This window comes from Anas acuta, chromosome 5, assembly GCF_963932015.1.
Source record: "Anas acuta chromosome 5, bAnaAcu1.1, whole genome shotgun sequence".
In the NCBI taxonomy this organism is placed as follows: Eukaryota; Metazoa; Chordata; class Aves; order Anseriformes; family Anatidae; genus Anas; species Anas acuta.
This window is the reverse complement of record NC_088983.1, coordinates 39,248,920-39,273,785: the sequence shown is the minus strand read 5'-3', so window position 1 is coordinate 39,273,785 and position 24,866 is coordinate 39,248,920. Positions and strand designations below refer to the sequence as shown.

The 24,866-nt window shown below is 32.9% G+C and overlaps 1 protein-coding gene across 13 annotated transcripts in view; it reads left to right on the top strand.

Moving 5' to 3' along the window:
* The window catches only part of RYR3 (ryanodine receptor 3), a 222,397-nt gene that overhangs the window by 170,463 nt on the left and 27,068 nt on the right, over positions 1-24,866 (top strand). For 7 of the 13 annotated variants that reach the window (XM_068684285.1, XM_068684283.1, XM_068684279.1 and 4 more), the window contains exons 66-80: positions 149-469; positions 2,160-2,400; positions 4,571-4,658; positions 4,771-4,863; positions 12,544-12,714; positions 13,726-13,785; positions 14,880-15,011; positions 15,890-16,002; positions 18,649-18,748; positions 21,452-21,561; positions 22,368-22,419; positions 23,100-23,153; positions 23,442-23,541; positions 23,835-23,914; positions 24,178-24,254. In XM_068684285.1, the coding sequence (XP_068540386.1) occupies positions 149-469; positions 2,160-2,400; positions 4,571-4,658; positions 4,771-4,863; positions 12,544-12,714; positions 13,726-13,785; positions 14,880-15,011; positions 15,890-16,002; positions 18,649-18,748; positions 21,452-21,561; positions 22,368-22,419; positions 23,100-23,153; positions 23,442-23,541; positions 23,835-23,914; positions 24,178-24,254 (1,792 nt within the window). Of the gene's footprint in view, positions 1-148; positions 470-2,159; positions 2,401-4,570; positions 4,659-4,770; positions 4,864-12,543; positions 12,715-13,725; positions 13,786-14,879; positions 15,012-15,889; positions 16,003-18,648; positions 18,749-19,817; positions 19,915-21,451; positions 21,562-22,367; positions 22,420-23,099; positions 23,154-23,441; positions 23,542-23,834; positions 23,915-24,177; positions 24,255-24,866 lie in introns of all 13 variants that reach the window. The other 6 variants (XM_068684287.1, XM_068684278.1, XM_068684289.1 and 3 more) reach the window with 1 other exon arrangement.

Sequence of the window (24,866 nt, the reverse complement as noted above, 5' to 3'; positions counted from 1 at the left end):
CCCAAAGTCTTGTTATTTATGTCTGTCCAAGATGGTGACAGAAAAACAAACAAAAAAAGCAGTGAAAAAGTTGTTTGTATTTTTTATGTAGATGATCTCCTGTATTTTGTTAATTAATCTTTTCATTTTTTACCTTTTCTACCTGCAGTTTTAGGTATGCCTGATACAGTAGAGGAGATGTGTCCAGAGATCCCCCAGTTGGATGGACTAATAAAGGAAATTAATGATTTAGCAGAGTCTGGAGCAAGGTATACTGAAATGCCTCATGTAATTGAGGTTATCTTACCCATGCTATGCAACTATTTGTCCTACTGGTGGGAACGAGGGTCTGAGAGTGTTCCTGAAAGTGCCGGGCCTTTCTGTACGATGATAACATCTGAACATCTAAGCATCATTCTGGGAAACATTCTGAAAATCATTAACAACAATCTGGGAATAGATGAAGCATCTTGGATGAAGAGAATTGCAGGTACTGTAAATATTTTTTAAGAGTAGTTGTATCTAATAATATTTAATTCCTATGCTACAATTTACCGTATTACCCAGTGATACAATATTTTTTTAATTAAAAGCAGCAGGAAGAAGGTCAGGTAAAAAGCAGATAAAGAACAATAAGAGATTGTCCTTCTTTTCTGAAGTTCGTTATTATTTTTATGTGTGCACCATAGCATCACTGTAAGCAGAGAGTTTTCTATACAACACAATGGATTTTGAAAATATTATCTTCCCTATATGCTGTATAAAAGCCTTAGTACTTAATTTGGAGTTTTAAATACCATTAAGCCTCAAGACACCAAAGAATTGGGCAGTGCAGTAGAGTGTATAAATACTGTGATTTTTGTTTGTAAAGTATCAAGTCAAAGGGAAAAAATGATATATGGTGAAGAAAAAAAAAAAAAAGTAACTAGCATTCAGAAGTAGTTGCTTTGTTCAAATACTAAATGAGTAGAAAAATTCTCAAAATGTCCTGTAAGATTTTGCAGACAGCTAGCTGAAAGAATGTACTGTATACAAATGTTAGCATTCATCTTAGGGTAGGAATACAGTATACCATATGGTGAGTCAAGAAAATCTATATAAAAGTAGTCTTGTCCTGCTAAATTGTAATGCTATATCGGTACTGGGTTTTAAGAATTATTGTACATACTGAAAGGTCTTAAGCTAATAATAAGAATTCCATTAAAATTTAGTAAGAAGTTCTTTGCTTAATTATGGAGACCAGTGCTTCCAGTTTTGTAGCCACTGTTAACCTACAAAAGCAGATAATGTAATAGTGTGGTTGTTGAAAGGATTTTTGACTTAGGTGGTCTGTATCATCTTACTAATGTTTCCACAACATAGATCTATGATCTTGAATGAGTCACTCGTTCTCTGTATGTTAGCTTGCTGAAGTCAAAAGACAAATTTTTCTAGAACACTGCCTTCTGACTATTTTAAACATTGTATTAAAAAAACAAACAAACAAAAACAGAGAAGAAACTTCCCAAAAAGCTATTTTTTTGAGGACTGTGTGACTCAATCCTTATTTTATTGAGATTCCATCAAGGTTAGAGACATATGAAAATCTATTAGAGACAGTCAAAAGAAGTAGCCCTCATGGTGGCCTACAGCTTCCTCACCAGGAGTAGTGGAAAGGCAGGCCCTGGTCTCTGCTGTCTGGTGACAGCAACAGGACCTGAAGGAATGAAAATGGCATTGAACTATGACGGGGAATGTTCAGGTTGGAAAAGGTGTTTCACGGGAAGGGTGGTCAGGCATTGGAACAGGCTCCCCATAGAAAAGGTCATGAAAGCAAGCCTGTCAGAATTCAAGAATTGTTTGGACAGTGCTCTCAGAAGTAAGGTTTTCTTTTTGGATTGTCCTGTATGAATCCAGGAGTCAGACTCAATGATCCTTGTGGGTGCCTTTCCAACCTGGAATACTCTATGACATAATACTGAAATACATATAATCTGAATTTCCAGTAACTGGCTTTTAATCTCTCAATATAAATGGTTGAGAAAGCTGTATTCATAGTATAATTAATAGTTTTATGGTGCTCCAGAAATATGTGGAGCGCTATGACCTTTGTTTTCTATAACCACAGAGGATTCATATTAATACAATTAAAAGCATCAATTGTGTATTAATCGTAGGGTCATATGTATTTTTATGTGTAGTTTATGCTCAGCCTATCATCAGCAAAGCCAGACCAGATCTGCTGAAAACTCACTTTATTCCAACACTGGAGAAATTGAAGAAGAAAGCTATAAAGATTGTGATGGAAGAGGAGCAACTGAAAGCAGACAGTAAAACTGACACCCAGGAAGCTGAGCTACTCATTCTCGATGAATTTGCTGTTCTTTGTAGAGACCTCTATGCCTTCTATCCAATGTTGATACGTTATGTAGACAACAACAGGTAAATAATAATTAAACTGATATTTATTAGTTAATTTACTTGGAATCTGTGATCAGATAATCAGGAAGAAAATAATGCATTTCATGTTTTGCTGAATTCAGATCCTAAGTATTTTAAGATTCTTAATTTACAGGATGGGATATGCTGAATTCACATCTTTTTCTCACAAGCATTTTGGCTTATTTGGTTGTATTATAACTGCAGTGTTACTGTGGAGAACTCATATCCCGACCAGAGTTTTCATGTGTATTACAACATCCCAATGTCATTACACAGGAGTATACCTTTTGAAAATTAAAAAATGGCTAAAAACCTTAACTATTGAAGGGGTGAAAAGCTATTTTGCCTCAACTGAATCTATATATCTAGGTAATACTACAAAAATGTTGATCTTCTCTGTTTGCATTTCTTTAAGAAGGAGATAAAAATGTTTGAACAATGCTGTTTTGCCTTTTGAATAACCAGATTTTCTACTCAACAGTTTACTTAAGGATTATTCCGTACCTACACTTTCCTTATCCTTTGCCCCAGACCACGTTCCTGAGATCCTCTTGAGAAGAGTATTTGAAGTATCTATAGTATCTAAGTATCTACAGTATTTTAATGCTATTCTTAACAACACTGCTCTAACATACACAATCAGTGTCTACTTAAATTTTTCTAGTAACAGGATAGCTAAGATAGCTAAGAGCATTTTCATTGCATGCACGTTCATTTATGCTGTGAACCAATTTACTCTTTCTAGATGCACTAGGCTTTACTAAATCAGATGATGTTGGCAGGAGAACACAATTTTTAAAAACACAGACTTCACTAAGCTGTACAGAAATCCAACTACGGGGATGGAGTTAATGAGGATTAAATTAAAATGTTACAATTCCTTTCATGGAGGCTGTCAGATGCCTGAACATGAGCTGGCAATGTGCTCAGGTGGCATCCTGGCTTGTATCAGGAATAGTGTAGCCAGAAGGCCCAGGGAGGGGATCGTCCTCTTGTATTCTGCTCCAGTGAGGCCACACCTTGAGTACTGTGTTCAGTTTTGGGCCTCTCAGTACTAGAAGGGCATTGAGGCCCTGGAACATGTCCAGAGAAGGGCTACAAAGCTTGTGAAAGGGCCTGGAACGCAAGTGCTGTGGGGAGCGGCTGAGGGACCTGGAGTTGTTCTGTCTGGAGAAGAGGCTCAGGGGAGGCCTTACTGCTCTCTACAGCTACCTGAAAGGAAGGGAGCCAGGGGTTGGCCTCTTCTCACAGGTGACCAGTGATAGGACTAGAGGGAATGGCCTCGAGCTGCACCAGAGGAGGTTCAGATTGGAAATGAGGAAACATTTCTTCTCAGAAAGAGCAGTCAGACATTGGAAGGGGTTGCACAGGGAGGTGTTGGAGTCACTGTCCCTGGGGTTGTTAAGGAAAGGCTGGAAGTGGTGCTTAGGGACATGGTTTAGTGGGTGATAGTGGTGGTGGGAGATGGTTGGACCAGATGATCTTTTCCAATCTTAATTCTATGATTCTATGCACACGTTATGTATGGGCATATTAGTGCATTTTAATTTAGAGGTATTTAAGAGAGCTGCATCTGTTAGTTCATTTGCCCAGGTTTTACTGATGATCCTTGTGAAGACAGATTCAGACTGAAGTTGTATTAGTTCCTGCATTACAAAAATAAACCAATTAAAGCAGTTGCTCCTTACAGCTCTACCCACTCATTAAACTCCTTTTACTCTTCATCCTCTCCCCATTAGTATTCTTCTTTGGATCAACACAATGTTTTCTTTAAAAAAAGAAAAAAAAAAGAAAAAAGAAAAATGAAAGGAAAAGGTTTTGTTAGGGAAAGAAAAGGAAAATAGAAAAAGGAAGAGAAAAACTCAGTGGATGAGTTCTGTTTTTCAGCCATGTCTGTTTTCTAGTCCATTTTGTGGAAGGCACAAAAACACATTGTCACCATGGGGAAGGGTGACCGGCAAAAGTATGTAACCAAGAATTAGGAATTTAGGACTAGTTAAACTGCCATAAAAAATGGCCTTTGTAGCCAATAGTTATGGAAAATTGAAGTGGCTGTTGTTAAATTCCAAGATTAACTACACAAATGTAACCCAATCCATTAAAGCAACCAATATCTATATTCAGTTGTCTTATTTTAAATGTCATATTTTTATTTTTTATTTTTAACCAGAGCCAATTGGCTAAAGAAACCAGATGCAGACTCTGATGAACTCTTCCGAATGGTAGCTGAAGTTTTTATCCTGTGGTGTAAATCACATGTAAGATAAGATGTATACTTTTTTCTCCATTTCATTCCCTCTGTAAATATAGGTGTGGTACATGCAGATGAATTAATTTTTTTTTGTTGTTGTTGTTGTTGGTTGTTTTTAGAATTTCAAAAGAGAAGAACAAAATTTTGTGATTCAAAATGAAATCAACAACCTGGCATTTTTAACAGGAGATACCAAAAGCAAGATGTCTAAAGTAAGTTAATAAAAATATTTGGATCAATTAAATCTTCAGATGTGTTTAATACTTTGTAAGAAGGCTCTGAAAACCTACTCAGATTGCTGCTGCTCTGCTGATAGAAGAAACAAAAAATAATGTTGCTTCTTGATGACAGGCATGGAAACAACTGTGCACAATATTGTGAATTAGTTAAGTGTGTGTTAAATTTTCAAAGATATGAGATTTAAACATGTGTCTTGATGTGAAGAAGTTACATATAAAGGAGAACATGGGTCGTAATATGTAATATAGCTTGTTGGTCCTTTACAAAACAAAACAGGTAGAATATTTTGTAAAAATAAGTGACAGTTACTGAAGCAATATTGTCCACCTGCTCTTTTTCTTGTGAACATCAGTATTGTTCAGCTTTGATGGAGTAATGCTGCATTTGTATATCTCTCTTTATTCATACATGTAGTGTGCCATATGTGCACTGTTTTTCTCATTTCTTATTAATGACCACATTCATTTATATTTTTACTCATTTTCAATATAACAAGATGTTGACATGATGGCTATAAAAAATACATTTGTTACCTGCATAACAGAGAAAATGTCATCGTGTCCTTTGACATTAGCTGAGGAAGACTGCTTTACTCATAACAAGATCCATAAATCAGATGAAATAATATAATTCTAAGGTAGTGTTGGTAAATATAGGAGGAAAAAACAACAACAACAAACTTCTATTTATATTTATAATGTGTTTTGAGAAATCCTGTTTAGAAATGGTTCAAGAAGAGGTGAGGTTTGTTTTGTATTTCACTGTATTTTGATTTTGTCTGTAACTTGGCTACAGTAAGCCCAACTTTATACAATAGAGAGTCAGAAAAAATGTCTCAGTACATTTTTTAATTTTCTTGAAAAACATGTTTGCTTCTTTTCTAAGTTTTTAAGTTTTGAAACTTGGTTGAGCCAAATCATATTACTGGAAAGTTTACAAGTAAAAATACTGGATTTTCTGCTCATCATTAGTTCATGACTGACACTGAACAGCAGTTCAAAATATATAGAAAAATTCAGAAAAGGAATTTTTTAACGCATTTTCTTTTTTTTCAAGATACAGCTCCTTGAAATTGGATGATAGTATTGAAGTGTTTGTATAATCCTCATTAGTGAGATGACTAGTGGACACAATGCACATTACATGATGGTTAATTAACACAGTCTAACAGAAATCTCTATACTTTACTCTATACTTTATCATATGGCAATTGCTACACATAAACTTTGAAATTTGTGAATTAGAATTGGTATCCGGAGCCAAGAAATCAATCTTTTCTTTATTTTTTTTTTCAGATCATGGTACATTATAATCAGATAATTCATATTTTATCTGAATTTTACTGAATCTGCAGTATTGGAAAGATGGGGTAAACTGTTAGTGTCATATTTTAGTAAAAGATGGCACGGCAGGAATGACAAAACAAATCTTCACCAAAAAAAAGAATAACCTCATATCACTCTGATTTGGATAAAATCATAGGGATTCAGCATCAAGAATTTATATAACCCAAATTTGTTTTAGTTTTAAAGAGAGTTTTTAATTTGTTTTAGTTTTAAGTTTAGTTTTAAAATTAGATTTCCAAATACCTGTTGTATATATTTTAATTAATATATTTTTATATATAACATAAATGTAGATGCATATGTAACGTGCTTTTCTTCATATGGCCATACAATACGAGGTCATAAATCTTTTTTATATGAATATAATTTTTTGTAAGCATATTAATGCAAAATCATAGTATTCAAGGATGTTGTGCATGGTTATTGCTAATATAGGAACAGAAATAAAAGACTGTTGTTCATGATTGAATATTTTGTTAATCTGGTACCATATCTGCAGTAGTGATCATTTAGGCCATTTTTCAGGACTCAAATACCATTATATGATACATGATGCATTGTTTAGAAGTGTTCTATTGTTTTTCTATATATTGTTTCTAATCAGGAAATTTATAATATTTTATAGTATTTGATGTAAGTGCTCTTAAACCCCAGTGTGTTCATTAAAGCACGTATTTACATCTGATTTTTTTAAGACTGCATAGTTTAGAATGAACAAGAAATTCTCTAAGTAACAGAATTTCAGAATTCACTATGAGGATTGTTACTTATTTGTATATTAATGGAGTAATCAGTAACGCACGTTATGTTAGGGAACAATATTTATATAATTTCTTGCTTTAATATTAACATTTAGTTCAGAAATGACAGTATGACAGAAGAATAACTAGTACTTTTCTCTTCATCATGAGTTCTTCTTTATTCACATTATGTTTAATGAAAACAATTATATACAATATTTACCCACTATGAGAACGTATAAATAAACGTGAATGTGAACACTGGCCATTAACAGTCAGTCCAACACGAACAATTCTTTAGGCAAAGGGACTACCAGCTTTCCAGAGATCTAGGATGCTGTGATGGTGGTAATGTGTAATGTATGATAGATCATGGGAGATTCTGTATCTTTGTATGCCAAATGCAGAAAAAGTTGTGCTGAGGATGAAGATTTAGGGTTACGTTATTTTTCTATAGCTGATATCAATGGTGACAAATGATTCACTGTTACAATAAATAAATAAATAAATAAATAAAGATATAATACCCATTGTGTTTTGATTATACAATATTAACTTTGTTAATATATTCTCAAATAAATATAATAACAGCTGAGAACGTTTTTTAATTTTTCTTTTCTAAAAAAATGGCAGCAGAGTGCTCGGAGGGGAATGGTAAGTTAGAGAACTTTCAGTCCGAGAGAGACTGGTAACTTAGATTGCATTAAAATAAGAGATTTGTGATGGTAGTTGAAATGGAGAAACTAAACGTTCTTTTCATCCTATATTTGTTTTTGAATCCTTCACAGGTTTGTTGATAAAATAGTATTTTTATTAAAATGTAATAATTCCCTATTGTTTTACAGTTAATTGGTATAAAAGTCTAAATGTAGACATTAACATGTACGTAATAAACGTGTCATACATATGTGGGCAGTTTTTCTGAGTAAGCTTTGGAAGCTAAATTAAGGTGTGGTTGGATATATAACCTCAGATGCTAAACACTTGTATATCCTACTGAAGTTTAGTATGACTGGCATTCAATAACAAAATTTTATGTCTATTTTTAAAAAGCATCTGTATAGGCCTATTATAGAAGTCTGAGGCAGTCAAAAAATCAACTTTGTATTACAAAACAGCATTATGATTTGTGCCTATCTGTAATACATAATACATATTATTTGCAAATTTATGGTTATTTGAGGATTTGATATTAATATTTTCTGCAAGAATTTTAGATCTCAACATTGAACATTTCAATTGCATAGAATATGTTTCCTTTAGTTATATTATGGTAAATTATGAATGGATTACTTTTATGGTCATTTCTAATAAATGAAATGGAATTATCATTTTCTTGCCTTTACTTACCTTTAACGTGTATCTACTGAACCGTGTCTGCAGCATCTACATATTTCACACATATTCAGTTAAAATTTATTATTTGTCTGAGTACAATACTGAAGATTCTAAGGTGCTTACTACTTATTTGGTTATTAGTCTGTCATTGTTTTTTGATTTACAGAAGGTCTTTACTATGTGACATAATTATCAGAGGATATAGAAACATTTTAATAATAGCTTGGCTTCAAAGTTTCAGGCCAAAAAGCAAACATTATAGACTACTTTGAGTATCACAAGAAAGCAAAGTTAGAATGGAAAGCAGGAGGAAGAGTTTGTTTTTATGTGTTTTCTCTTTGTTTTTAATCAACAGATTTCTACAGTATTTTCCCATGCTCAGTCAAGGATTCCCTTAAGTAATGCTTAAAATTTTGTGCTTTTTTCACTGTAGCAACATAGTCTTGTTATCTTTTTGATAAAAAAGACACAATCATAACCTAGCTTTGGCTATGAACACATGTTTATTTGTGTGTATGTATGTATGGTATTAACATAATAAAGAGGTAAATAAAACTATGTATGTGTGAGTTACAGCAGAGTTTATAATAGTGTTCTCAAAATGGGTACTGCTGGGAGATACGAGCTTAACTCAATTTTTCTCTCAGACTGTCTACAAGACAGTAACGTGCTAAACACTGGGAAAATACAGCTATAAGTGAAATGTTCCATCTTCATGGTGGTGTCTTGATTTTGTTTTCTATTTCTAAGCATTTTTTTTCCTCATTGATATTTAGGGTGGGGATAGGAATAAAAAAAATATTGTTGGAATATTTTTCATTATTGGTTTATCCAGAATTCCAAACACCTTGTTTCTTTTAACAATACTGGGAAAAGTTTCAGTAATTGGTATATTGATGTGTTTACTTATTGGATATTCTTCCTTACATGCTGAAGCACTGAATAGTGGAGTCATGCTGAATAGCAGCAGATAAATTTAGAAGTACAATAATTTAATAAGGATTAAGCTAGATAAAAATTATTTCACTAAGGTCTCATTTAGTTATACACTCACAGTTTATTGTTTTAGCTACAAACTTACAATATTTACTGTCCTGATAGAGCTGAGTAAGTTTATTACTAACTTGTAAAGTTATCATCTTTTCATCTCTTTTACTTATGTTTTTCCCTTTATTTTTCTTTCATACAGGCCATGCAAGTAAAGGTACAGGTCAAAATGCATGATGTGTTTTTGTTTTATCTTTAGAAATGATCAGGCTCCAAGCATTCTTTCCATTGATCATAGCAGTGGCGTCACAAAGTGAAGGCCCAAGTCCTGAGTACTATAAATTTTCTCTGAGTTAAAGTGGCAGCATTTGAACAGAGCAGCTGAAATTCGCATTAGCACACCCATGCATTGTTTTATTGTAAAAATGTAGTAAAGTTATATTTTGTAATTATTTTAGACATGCATTCCCCCTCTGCTGTCTTTCTGCATTCTGGGGTATTTTTTACTAATATATTGTAGCAGACATTGTAGAAATGATGCCTAAGTAGAGTCATCAGAAACATATCTGGTTTATGATATTCAAGAAGAATAAATGGGAAAAAGTATTATAGTCTGTATCCCGTCTGTAGATGTATGGAAGATCGTGTTAGAATGAAGAAGTTCAAATTAGATACAGAGCTCAACTACTACCTTTGTCCAAAATTAAAATGGGTCCTTCCTAATCATGTGAGATGTGAGGACACTTTTGAATAGTCCTTGTTTCTTTAATACATTTATGTATTCAAGGCTTCCTTAGTCTCCAGTGAACTGTAGTTCATCTTCCTTTCCATCATGTGTATTTTAATAATAATTCATAATAAATATAAATACTCTTCAGCCTATTGGTGATACAGAATGAAAAACAAAATGGATCCCTTGGGATCCATTTTCATGGTTTTCTGTTTCATCTCTCCCTTCACCCTGTGCCAGTATGATGATGGTGTGAAGAGTTTTTAATTAATTAAACTGGAAGCATAAGATACCACAACTGCTCACTTTTTAAATAGATCTGACTTCAAGCCTTGCTATTTTCAAACTTACCCAGGTATATAGAGTAGGGTTTAATGAACATTCTCAGGATAGTCTGACAGAATGGATTATCTAAAGAGGGTTGGAAAAATATTAATTCCATTATCTTAACCAGTCTTAGTTATATTTAATATATATTCCTTATATTTTTCAATATAAATATTCTGCTTTTTTGATTATATATTCAATTATTATCAATCTAATGGAAAATCTGTAATTTTTTTTCTATATACATTTGTTCGAAGAAATTTCAGCTTGTGTGTTCAAATCCTTAGGCAATAAGATCATTATTTTAGGCAATCAGAATATATCATTCTTCTTGCTGAGGTTCTTTTAGCACAGCTAATTCTTTAGGGGAAAATATACCCAATTTAAAACTCTTTACGTTGAAATGAAGGTATTTTATTCACTTATATAGTTACATATTAGACCGTAAAGAGACCTAATTTTATTGCTTTTTAGGTTTCTGTGTTTGTCTGTGACTCTACTTACACATTTATCCACAAGAGTTGCAAATTAATAGACAGCAGAATATGATGGCAAAGGCAGAATGGATCTTCTTTTCATGTTTTAAAAATGTTCAGGTGTTATGTTCACCTAGTTATTAATCTGAAATGAAAATTAAGAAAAAATAAAATTGGATGTGTAAAATGTCCCTAGGCATAAAGATTCTCAAAAGTAAAAGTCTCTCTCTTCTTCCTTTTATTTTTTATTTTTTTTTAATAGATCTATGTATATATTTTGGTATTCTTTATTTACTATGCATAGTGACGCCACTGGAATATAGTGATACATTGTGGGATTTGTTTGTCTGCTGTCAATGTAGAGTACAAATAATATCATTATTATGGCCATTACATCATTGCTATTTCTAAGGCACTTCCAAAAGCAAAGCTTTGAGGCAAAGTACTCTCTTGCAATTGCTAGTTCCTTAAGAAAGGAAGCCACATCCCTTGTGTGTTCCCTCTGACCTGCAAAATGATTTCAACACCAGCTGTGTACACAGAGATTCACCATGTAGAAGACAGAATCTGCCAAAAATTCCCACCTACTGGATTATGTATAGCTACCTTTTTTCTTTTCAGTGATTATGTGATAGTAGTGTGATAATAACTGGTAATTATGGATTGCAATGGATTCCGCTGTATCCTTATGTGGAACTACACAATATATACTACAAAGAGTAGTCAGTAAAATTTAATTGACAGAGGGAAAAGGATGTGGAGGGTTAAATGCAAGCATTTGCTGTTCAGTAGTGTTTTATAAACCTATAGGCCTAGTCCTGAAATCTTGTCTTAGGCAAAACTCCCTTGCCTGTATTAGGAGTTTAATCTAGGTACAGAATTCAGAACTGGGCTATTTTTATGTTGTTGGTGTTTACCATATGTTCATTAAATATATGGATCTGTTTTAAAGGTTTTGGTTTGCTGTCTCCTAAATTAAAAGTTGTGTGAAATACCATTGTATGCTGTCTATTGAAGATAGGATGATGTTACCTTGTTGTGCTGTTTATTCCTGTCTTTTTTTGTTTTCGTTTTCCAATTGTTCACAATCTCCAAAGCTGTAAAAGGATTAATTTTTCATTCCAGATTTACTTACATTAGCCAAAGTCAAAGGACAGTGCTTTTCCCAGAGGCATTGGTTCATTGGCATGCTATTACAACCAATCAAAGTATTTTAGATACTGTTATTTCTTAGGTGAGGTAAATCAGACAATATTAATTCATTGATACCCTGGATGGCTGTATCTTCATGAAAGTTTCTAACAAAAATTTAAACATCCTGAATTTGACTCTGTAACAGACTAATACCATCCCCTGAGACTGACTTAGCTTTTAACTCTATAGCTGTTTCTGATTTGAGAGCTAAGGTCCAGAAAATATAGTTAGATTTACATGTATGAATGCATCCAAAACTATTTTACTGCAATTAAAATATTACTGTTACTGCAGTTTCATCATTGGAGCACACCAAAAATATTCCTGTAATTTCCCACTCAAGACTGTATGCCCTTCCTCTAATGTAGCATTTCTAATTAATTATGTACTACATTAGGAACATAGTTTTCTTGGGCTGCTAGGAGAAGAATGTGTTGGAAGAGTATGTGGTAGGAGAATAATTGCAGTCATTTACCTTTGTATTATTTATTTAATTTTAATATTTTTATTACAGTCTGGAGGACAAGATCAAGAAAGAAAGAAATCAAAGCGTAGAGGGGATTTGTACTCCATACAAACATCCTTGATTGTAGCTGCACTTAAAAAGATGCTTCCTATTGGCTTGAATATGTGTACTCCTGGAGATCAAGAGCTCATCTCTTTGGCTAAGACTAGATACAGCCATGTAAGTGCATAATTTCTAATAGTTTTTAATGGAGAATAAACAGAACTTTATTAACAATTTGGAGGCATAATATCTAAGCAGTTAATATAATAAAATATGTCAATGTACTGTAAGCAATTACAGCTCCTAATTGTGCTTTCACAAGACAAAGTGGTGTGCACAGACAGCTACCATCCTTTCCATGGTATTTTCCATTTGTATAAAATGTACATTTACATATATATATGCCAAGTGAAAAAATGGCGGGCATGCAGTCCTGTAGAAAGGGATAAAGTGTTTTTGAGTGATGATAAGCTCAATGTGAGTCAACAATGTGCCCTGGCACCCAAAAGGAGCAACTGCACTAAGTACAGTTTAGCTAACCTGGTCGACAGAAGTGATTGTCATACTATATTCAGCATGGGTGTGGCGTCACCTTGAGTACTGTGTACAGTTTTAGGCTCCACAATATAAGGATATAAAACTATTAGAGAGTGTCCAAAGGAAGGCACTAACCAGTGATATGTCTGGTGACCAGTGGTAGAACCTGAGGGAATGAAATGAAGCTATATGGGGGAGGGAGGTTCAAATTGGATTTTAGAAAGATTCTTCCCTGAGAGCATGGTCAGTCACTGGAACAAGCTACCCAGGGAAGTAGTCCCAGGCATGTTGGTATTCAAAAAGTGTTTGGACAGTGCTCTTAGATAGATGGTTTAACTGTTAGGTTGCCCTGTGTGGAGTCAGGAGTTGGATTTTATGATTCTCATGGGTGCCTTCCAGCTCAGGACATTGTATGATACATTTAGACCAAATACTCGAAGATCATTAGTTAGCTTTAATTTCTTTCAAAATTTAATCCTTGTTTTGTGGTCACAATTTTAAAATGTTTTTGTCCCATGCCCTTCTGGTAATATATGTACTTTGAAAACAATGTTACTTTTTAATATTAAAACAATAACTGTTCTGTGTTGTGCATGTTCTTATAAGATGAATAATAATCAAAAATTGAGAAGCACTTCTATCTTTCTACAGAGGGACACTGATGAAGAAGTCAAAGAGCATTTACGTAACAACTTACATTTGCAGGAAAAGGTAACAAAATCTGTCAGGGATAGCACTTTTAAACATGAAAATTGCAATTGTTTATCATGACCATGGTACATTAAAAAAGCAAGTGAAAAGCTATTAGAAAAATTGTCATTTTAATATTTTTGTTCATAATATTTTTGTGACAAACCTGGTTTCTTTGTAGACTTGGCTGGTATTTTGAAGTTTCAGGAAATCCTATAGAACTAGTGAAGTTTAAATAATGGTAGTTTTAAAGTTATAATTACTTAAAATTATCTCAATCCAAGAAGAAAATAAAATTAAACTAATTTCAGCTTCCTATTTTGAACTTAACTGGCTCTAACCATTAAATAGTACTTACTAATATGCATTTTAAAGTGACTGTAATGAAATAATGAAACCATGTGTCATTTTGGCACTCGAGAGTTTTTCAAGCACATATATGTTCCTGCTATTTAGATGCTGAATATATTGTCAAAGGTGATACCACAATGGAGTTGTCATTGTTCTGCAAATATTTAACTAAGATCATTGCCCATATTTCCATATTTGAACATAATACAATAAATTCATTTTTCTCTAGTAGCAAATGGCTGTCCTGTTGCTATAAATTTGAGGTTACCTAAATTTAAATTAGACACAACAGATATTTCTAATGTGTTTTCTCATATTTTTGTCTCAGCTGTTGCAAAAAAAAAAAAAAAAAGCCAAAACTTTGGCTGTAGCTCTTCGCCTACTTACATTCCAGCTGTCTTTAATTAAAATCCATAAAACAGAGTTTCCACTGTCAGTACAGAATTTCACCAATCTCAGTGCTTAATGTGCTTCCTTATTTTTAATGGAGTTAAATACAATAAAGAAGTTTCAGGGTGGATTATTTGGTTTCATAAAATAGAATCTTGCATGAGAACGGAATTCAGAATCTAATGTATTTTCTGAGCAGCTAATTTGCTAATTTGGACTATTTGCTAATTTGCAAATGCTAATTTGGACTGAAAGGGACAGATGAAATGGGAATACCTGTAACATTTTTCATTATGCTACGAGAATAATAATGGCAGTAGTGAAATTCACGATCTTCATTCAGCAGCTTTAGTATCAAATATGTTGCTTTTTAGTCTGATGATCCAGCTGTGAAATGGCAGTTAAATCTGTATAAAGACATTTTGAAAAATGATGAGCCTAGTGACCCTGAGAAAAACGTGGAACGTGTGCAGAGGATATCAGCTGCTCTCTATCATCTGGAGCAGGTATAAAGTTACATGTCTATTCTGTGCTTGTTTTAAAGTAGAGTGAGTTTCTTTCCTTACATAAATTACTTCCAATTCAGTGTGTGTCATTAAAATTTTCAGATGAAAGCAATTATACATTGCTTGTATGTATGCATGTAATGCTTACATTGCATTACATGCATGCACAAACACAGATGTCTATATATGCAAAATTGTTAATTACATGTGCTGAAGTGCCTCAATTTTGTTTCATGGAAATCTCAGGATGTATTTGCCCCTGCAAAACTTTACTGTAAAGAGTTGTATGAAGTGTAATGTACAAAACTTCAACATTCAGTAGATGAAAACTGTAATTTTAGGGAGAAATGTTTGCATATATATTTACTTCTAATATTACCGATTTTAGCCTGCGTTCCATTTCTACAGGAGGATTCTATAGCAACTTTTGAATCTAGTTGTCTGTGCATTCAAATGCTACAATTTTAAATACAAAAATGCATTTATAATCTTTCCACGTAAGGTTGATTCTTTTTATTCACAAGTGATATAGCACAGAAATTTAGCACATGAATGATTAAATATGCATAGTTATAAACAGGCAAAGTAATCATTTAGGAGTTTTATGTAGGAGTCCCACCCATGAGATATTCTGGTATCTCAAGCTTTCCTGTATGAACTGAGAGGCACTGTATATAAGGCCCTCAGTATTTTTTCAAAGTATGAAATATATATATATATATTTTTTTTTTTTCAGATGATGTTTTTGTAACTTTTCTAATTTGATAGCAAATTGTAAATTTTCTCATTTGTTAGATACATTAGCCAGTGTCTAAAAAGAAAATTTGGAATTAAACATGGAGTTTCCATAGTATGTAATAAAAGATATTTTCCCATAGGTTGAACAACCACTGAGATCCAAGAAAGCTGTTTGGCATAAACTCCTGTCAAAACAACGCAAAAGGGCTGTTGTTGCTTGTTTTAGAATGGCACCATTGTACAACCTGCCCAGGTAAATGGCTGAAAGATTTATTTTTCATTAATTTTGTTTACATTTCTGAGTGGAAATAGTACTTGTGTGTATGCCTACAAGTTTGCTACTTGTTTGGGTTGTGTAATGGAGTCTAAGAAACAAGAGTTGGTTAGTTATCAGCTAATTCCTCACAGTAGCAAAATACCTGTCTCATGACAAATAACTAGAGGGGAAAAAGACCATAGGAATTACACTGCTTCAGAAACAAAATGCTTCATTTTTGTCAGTCGTTATTTGCTATATTTCCTCACGTTATTTGTGAAAAATATGTTAAGATGTTGTTGCTGTTTCTGTCTTTTTTTTTTTCTTTTTTTTTTTGCCTCTGATTGGTTGTGCTTTATTATCCTGTGTTTGTATTTTTTTAAAGCTTTCTGGTATGGCTATACTCTTATTGCATGAACGCTTCGTGCTCTAGCTTGCATGAGGCAACCTTTAGCTATTACATCCAAATGATACATACAGTAAAGGAGATATTGCGGCAGAGCAGTGCACAATGAGGTTTTGCACTTGTGTGTTGCTCTGCTTATTACTCCAGTTGCAAGTAGATACCACAAAGTCTGAGATACCGTGCATCCCATGCCTGGATTCATCTACTGATTTAAACCATGTGTTAACACCACACATAATTACTGTCCTTTCACTACCATGTTCTTTTCAATGTGCTTTGTATTCAGATACAGCCTAAGCAAATTTCTAATTAAATTTGCTTCTTCGCTTTTGTGTTTTATCATAGTTCATGTTTAATATTTTTGTTCAAGATTGTTTGCAAAGTATTTAACAAAAGAGTTGCATTACATTTTAAAATGCCTGTATTAAAGCCTATTTACATGCTTGTTGTCAGCTAAAGGTCTGTAGCTGTGCCACTAACATACTGAGAAGAATGCAGGGTTTGCACAAGACAAATAAAAGCCAGTTATACCGTAAAAAGCAAACATCTTCATGAAAATAGTAGTTCTAGACTCTAAACTGTCACAATGCCACTAGGCAATTTTATGAAGACAGAAAGATATGAAATGAAACAACATGAAACCAAACTGATTAGGTTTGAACTATCAACTATTTTATCTTCAAGAACTCTGCTTTGAAAAACAAGAAGTGGTAGATATTTTAGTATAACAATTTTTTGAAGATTTTTTTTTTAATAAATGTATTCTGGATTTATAATTCTTAACATGTTTGGATTATATATGAGCACCTAAATGATAAAAATAATTCATTTTATTTTTGTTTTAAAAAGCATATATTTAGGATTCATGAGGTTGATGTAAAACTTGCCAAAGGGCAAAATGTGTTATGAATCTGTGTTTTCATTTTCAAGAAAATACATAATAATACTTATTGAAATAGAAAACTTAAGTATCTGTAATTTTCATTAACTTCCCTGGGAAAAAAAAAAAAAAAAGAGGTTGGTTCTTCTCAAACTTTATGGTAGACTTTATGGTGGAGTTTAAACCTAATCTTAGTATGAATGTGAGGAAAATCTGTCCCATTATTTCTTCTTCCAGATTATAAAAATGAGCTCTCTATTTTAACCAATTAATTTCAATACCTGCATTTCAAAAAAAGGCAAGAGTGAAAAAAAGTCCTCAGTTGATAGGTGCAGAAAAAAAAAAGTTTTAAAATTCATTAGTTTATAAAAACATTTTTCTAGGTAAATCATTGGATTCTGACAGGAAAATAAGGCTACCACACTATTTTGCACCTTATTGCATATATAACTATCTCTGTCATTTAAATTGATAGTGTTTTTAAGACATCTGAACCCTAGGGAGTCTAATTTCAAGTGGGGTATGATTAATTCTAAGAGCTATATTAATACCATTGTACCACAGTTTCAAATGCAGCTCCTGATATCTTGCAAATTTCCTCAGTTTAGTTGCAACTTTGTATTGGGAGTGTTAGTTCTAAAATTGATGATTTATTTAAAGGGCAGTTAACTAAAAGGCAGTAAGCAAACAGTTTATGGAGATACTTTAATTTATTCTAGAAAATATTAATATATTCAGTGGATAATGATCCCTTTCTTTTGATAATTTTCTGGAGATTTAGATGGCTTTCGATATAATTTAATGTTAATTTTCCATTTAAATCTATTTTTCTTCAAATGCATTCTTATATGTATCAGTTTTCTGGAATTCCAATAGGATATTTTAGCAATTGAACTGTCTTGTTGATATACAGGTTTGTTGAATTATAGAAAAAAATGTTTTAACTTCTTTCATAACTATTTCAAGTACTCCCTTTTCTGAGAAGTACTATGAGGTACAAAATAAATAGTAGTTTTATTTATTTCATTTTTTTTCAAGGAAAAAATGTCAGTGAAGTCAGAAAATACTGATTTATTCTCTGTTTAATGAATGTATGTTCACAGCTTTGAAATAGTGTCCTGTATGAGAAATGCATTCTCTAAGATTTTTGTATTTATGTTTCATCTTTTAAGGAAATTAATTTGTAAATTATTTGTCTTATCGTCTATCATCTGTATATGCACATAGATACAGCAAAGTTATACATGGCAATTTTTCATACAGAGTTTACAAATACATTCTTTCTGACTACTTTATTGAATTTAACTTGTGCCTTTGTTGTTAGTTCTTCAATGAAAACCTATATGCTTTTCTTCAGACACAAAATTAGCAATTTCTTCCTGAGCACCTTTCAACGTGTTTGGCTGGAAAAAGTACATGAAAAAACTCAGTATGACAGGCTTATACTCAAGTTAACGGTAATGTAACTTGTGGAGAGCCTCTTCCTTATGCACACACTTATTCCTTCCCAGCCATGATTTGATGTTGCCATAAAACATGAATTTGTACAATTTTCAGAGTGTATTCTGATTGGTCAGTTTTTGAAAACTGATAATAAAATGTCACCAGTGCCAGAGGGAGAGTATTAAGAGTTGGCTGAATATCTGTGTCACCATAAAATGAGAATTTATGTGCAGTGTCTTTAGACAAGTCATAGTATATACCATCAATTTGTATAATTATCGGTGCAGGATAAAAGTGAACAAAAAGGCTTTGTGGAACAACCTTTGTAACCTCATGTAGAGCACCTCAAAACAAGATTTTCCCTCAAATGCAATGTAAATATGGGATGGTTTGGTCAATATGCATAGTCTTATTGCCATAAGCTATATTTTCTGTGGAAAATTTTCCAGTTAAATTAATACTTTATAGTAGTAACCAATTATACCTAAGAATTCTCTAAAATTGGTCTTTTTGTAGAGTAGTTTTTACATATTTTTAATGCAGCTTCTTTGAGGACACATTATCACTGCCCAGAGTTGCAACTGAAAGAAAAGCTGATGTTTGGCTTCTTTGTGTGGAAGAAGGCAGTGATTGTCTGCACATAACATGCTGGAAAGCACTTGATAATTATTTTGCTGTTGACAACCAACTTCTGCTGTCTCTATGTGCTAGATCTAGTAAACTAAATTACACATAGTAGGAGTAAATCTCACCCACTCACTCTCAGTCTTTTAAAGTATGTACTTTTCCCATGCTTGTATTAAGGCACCAGTCCCTTAATTTCACTTATAATGTATATTAGCACTCTAAAAGCCTTCAGAAGAAAAAGTTATATATGTGTGTGTAATAAAAAAAAAAAAAGTAAGAATGTTCAAAAGTATGTGCAGATTTGTCACTGAGTTATGTTTTGCTTTTTGTTTCACTGACCAATCAGAGGATCAGAATTGTACAAACACATATCCTTACTAATCATTAACCACCTGAGCTGTTATACTATGTTCCTTTACCCCTCTTGATCTCACTTTCACAACCCCCCCCCCCCAGGCACCGTTCTATTAACCTCTTCCTCCATGGCTATCAGAACTATTGGATAGAAACAGAGGAATATTCATTTGAGGAGAAACTAGTTCAGGATTTGGCTGTAAGTACTGATATAATTGGGCATCTTTTCAGTGCCCACTTCAGTGTATATTTTATGTATCTATAACCTATATTTTATTTTTATGTACAGTATACATACACATAAATTTTTAAAATATCAATCCTTATGCCCCAGGGCATAAGTTCATTTTCTGCTGTGATCAATAAGACATTAAACCTGTGGTGCACAGTGAAGAGCATTAAGGTGCTTTATGCCTTCAGTTGAACTATAGTGATACGCATTCTTTGGAAGAGAGATGGTTTAGAGGAACTGTCCAACTATTTTTGTCATTATGGTAATTCCTATGTTCCTATATTTTATTTACTCTTCTTTTTAAAGCTTGACGCAATTGATGCTTTTCCCCTTTTTTAAATTCTCATTGATGCATAATATTTAATTTTAACATTTTCAGCTTTGATGCAAATTATTTTTGCTGTTTTATACATCATAAGGAGATGAAAATATATGCAGCCGTATTCAGCAAAAATTTGCTTTATGTGTGAACTTGATGGAAATGATTTATAAACTTGAGCACTTTGGTACTTATATGGTCATCAATTCAGAAAAACTGATGTTTTATCTCTTCCATCTCTGTTGTCAGTTTGTCTAAAATACTTCTGTGGGACCTATCTTGGTGATATGTAAATACTGTGAAAATGAATATATGTCTTCATGGATCCATGGATCACATGAAGATGCATCAGGAGATGCTTCAGAGTTAGGAGAAGCAATTATATTGTGTTTTTTTTAGCAGCTTTTTTTTTTTTTTTTAAAGGCCAGCTGGTATAGAACATTGTATGATCTTCCAAAATTACAACTAATATATTCTTATACTGTAGACAATTGTATGGTCTTTGCTTCATTTTTTGGCTTTTTTTTTTTTTTTTTGAAAGGAAGGAATGCAAATGTTAGTCAAAACAGTAATTACAATAATTCTGTAATAATTACAAACCCCACCAAAGGGTCACAAGACAAATAAGATGAAAGTAATAAACTGCTCTTTTTCAGTGCTAGCTACTTCAAACTGTCAAAAACGTTTGAAGTTGACAGTAAGAGTTGTTACATTTCTTGAGTCAGTCACCTAGAAATGATATATGAAAGTAATCTAGCAAATAGTAGCCAGAATATGATGCATCTGACAATATTATTAAAAATAATTCCATTTACCAATCAATTCTCCAGAACATAATTGAGCTGGGACTTTCTTTCAGCTCTGGTCCAATGGAAACCTACTCATAATTTCTGCTGAATAAGGCCTCCCTAAGATTTTCACTTGTGTTATTCTCAATACCTTGCAAATGAGAAACTTCTAATGGTACTATCAAATGTGAATAAAAGAATCAGTAAGTCCTTCTTAGTCATACAGGCAAATAGTGTAGCAGGCTCTGGTAAGCTGCTGAATAAGATGAGTACTGAAAGTTAATACAATTTGGACAAAACAAAATTAATTAAATCCTTTCCTAAGCTTAATCTATCTTTTTTTTCTTATTCGTGAAGCTTAATTTGTATATTCTGATATAAATCTGTATAACCACAGACACCTCCAAAAAAAGATGAAGAAGAAGAGGAAGATACTGAGAAAAAACAGCCTGATCCACTTCATCAGATTATCCTTTATTTTAGTCGCAATGCTCTCACGGAGAGGAGGTAAGATAGCCATGTTGAAAAATGTATTAAATAAAATCACACAGTAACTGAATTTCTAATAATATTACATAATGGATTTAACATAATTGTAGTTCATTATTATCCATGGTGAATACTTTTTTACCACTCTGTTTCATTAGAGTTTTCTTGGATTTAAACTCAGTATGACCTTTATATTGAGGAAAATATTGGCAATTTTGAGATTTTAAAAGCTTGTTAAATACCCAATACAGAAATAGTGAAACCAGACTTCTCATAGAAACATAAAGTCTACAAGAACTGTTGCTTCATCCAGTGTATCCTCTCCTGGTAATAGATAAGTGTTCTTCTGTTGGCATTCATTGCATTTTATTCATCATGTTAGAAAAGGTTTCAAAATAGCATTGATGATTAGCATGATTCTCTTTCAGTTTCTGTTTCAGATTTTTGATGAGAATTTGTGTTTTGTATAAGAAGAGTACTTGTCCAGTGCTTCATATATTTTTCTGTATTGTACTGTAATCTTATTATCTGATATAATAATTATAATTTGTACTTCCATAATGCTTTTCTGCACTTGCAACAGACAGTGATCCTTACTTACTGAACTTGACAAAATTGGATGTCTAAATATTCCTCTAAATTGTTTAATTAAAGTTACATAGATGTGGTTTGAGATTAGAAAATATATTTATAGTAGTATTTTCCAATATAATAGGAATTCAAGTAGATATATGTGTACTTCCCATTAGTAAAAAAATGGTATTTACTTATTATTAGGAATAGGATGTAATCATAAAATGATTTAAAATATTTTCTCTTTATAGCAAACTAGAAGATGATCCTTTATATATCGCCTATTCTGCCATGATGGCAAAGGTAAATACAGAATTTCAAGCTCCAACCATTGTTTCATTCAGATACTTCTGATTAATTTCAGATGCCTTTCCTTGTCTTCTGAAGTCTCCATATAGTCATTTCTATATTTTTAATGAAACAAATGGTGTTCAGAGTAATAAGAAATTTCCTGCTTTAAAATAATACCATAAAATTCCAGTAGGTGCAATCCTGTTGATACCACTTAGCAGTTAGTTTTGTACAATGTTAACTTGAGAAGTCTTAACAGTATTAGTTATCTTGATTCTTAGGGTCATTATCTTGGAGTTACTATGTGAAGTCTGTCAAAAGAAAGTTGACAGTGTTTGCAAGAGATTGATTATGGCTGATGCTTCCAAATCAGGAGAGTTTGACTTTGAAAATCAATATTATGGATATGAATAGAGAGATGACATAAGAACACAAAACCTACACTTACTTGTTACATATATAGTTGGATTAATTCCCTTAGTATTCATACCTAACATAGTATCAGCTTCTTAGTGGGGATAAGCACAAATATGTAGGATTACGGGAATGTTAAATCTTCTGACTGGATTTAGTTATCGCTTTAAACATTTCCTTGAATGGTTATCTTTTTTTAGTCTAAATACTGTAGTAAAAATTGCCATTATGTTTCATACTAAGAAAATGTTGTGATTTCTATTTCTTAACACAAAAAGAGCTGTCAGGAAGAAGAGGAGGAAGAAGAGGAAGAAAAAGAGAAGACATTTGAGGTGAGAATTTAAATCTTATTTCTTTTTCATCACCTAAAGTGCAAGATAGCATTTTAGATATGTCCACTACAATAAGTGCAAGGATAAACCAGCATGCATTGAGTTGCTTTTTGAGGTTATTCATATAAAAGAAAGACAATGTGTTCTGAAGTTTTGGAATCAGACAATCCATGGATTATGCAGGCAGATGGCATTCAATAACTTGAGATTTCTCATCTTTGTATGTTGCCTGAGTCAGTTTGTATTTGTCAGTCTGTAATTTGTTCTCACTTTTGTTCCCAAACACAGGAGAAAGAAATGGAAAAGCAGAGAACACTTTACCAGCAAGCTCGCTTGCATGATCGTGGAGCTGCTGAGATGGTCCTTCAGATGATTAGCGCAAGCAAAGGTAATGTTTTGTGAAGTATTAAGTACACACAATAAACATATCATATATAGTGATATATATATATTATATATGTAACGTATTATGTCAGTATTATGTCATTATACATATGATGTGTGTATCATAAACAACTTGTTATACATATGATATGTATATCTTATACAATTTGTGTATACTATATAACAAGGCAAAATAAATGTGAATTGCAACTACATTTAGGTAAATTTTTTGGACTGTTTTTCTGATTGATTAGTTCATACTTGCAAGTTTTATTGACTGTATTGTTCTTTTGACAGGTCATACAGGACCCATGGTTGTTGAAACATTAAAACTTGGTATTGCTATTCTAAATGGTGGGAATACCATAGTTCAACAGGTAATGCTTTCCTAACTATTGAGAGTGTTGTTTGTATAAAGGAAACAACTAATTTGGAGAATTATAGTGTTCTGTTGTATTTTTATGTTAGTGCATTTAATTTTAGGCTTAACAATGAAGATATATCAGGGTATTTTTGCTACAGTAACAGTGATATTATTACTTGCTAGTAATTTGCATTTAGAATGGTAATCTAGGAAATTGTTAATTTACATAACTTTAATACAAACTTTTTTCCTCCAAATGTCCCCCATACCCTCTAGAAAATGTTAGACTACCTGAAGGAGAAAAAGGATGCTGGATTCTTTCAAAGTCTCTCTGGCTTGATGCAGTCCTGCAGGTAAAACCATAAATCATATTATTACTGTTTCAGTTTTATTCGGGTTGGTGGTTTATTGCGCAGTCCAGGTGGATTTGTTAGATTTAAATTACGCAGGTCACAGATTGTAGAGCTCTCTGATTTTTTGTGAAAATTTTTGTGAATCAGAGTAGTAGTGTGTTAATCTTTTAGAAGAACGTTATTCCAAAGAAGAAAATCAAGCAAAGATTATATGTATGCATTTGAAGGGTTAGTTTGGTGAGGCAGGAAAGCAAAATGTAATAGCTCCTTTACTGGTCCCAGATCCCTCAAGATTTCTGGATGGTTCTAAGGATGGAGAAAAGCCATTACTGAAGGAGAGACAGGCCAGTGGAGCTTTACTAAACTATCAGTTTCTGCACATCTCTGACGAGTCACATAATCTCTTCATCTGAACCCTCTGCATGTGTATCAAGTTTGTTAGAGGTGCCATGTGGCCGGTGAGATCATTGTAGTCCATTTACTTGACAAAACAGAACTTCAAATTAGTTAAGGTAAATGTCTCATAAAGAAGGTGGAAAACTGTTGGTGTTTCTGATTACTCTTACAGTAGGCAACCTCCTTTTCTCAGCTGTTTAAAGCAACAGAAGGGCT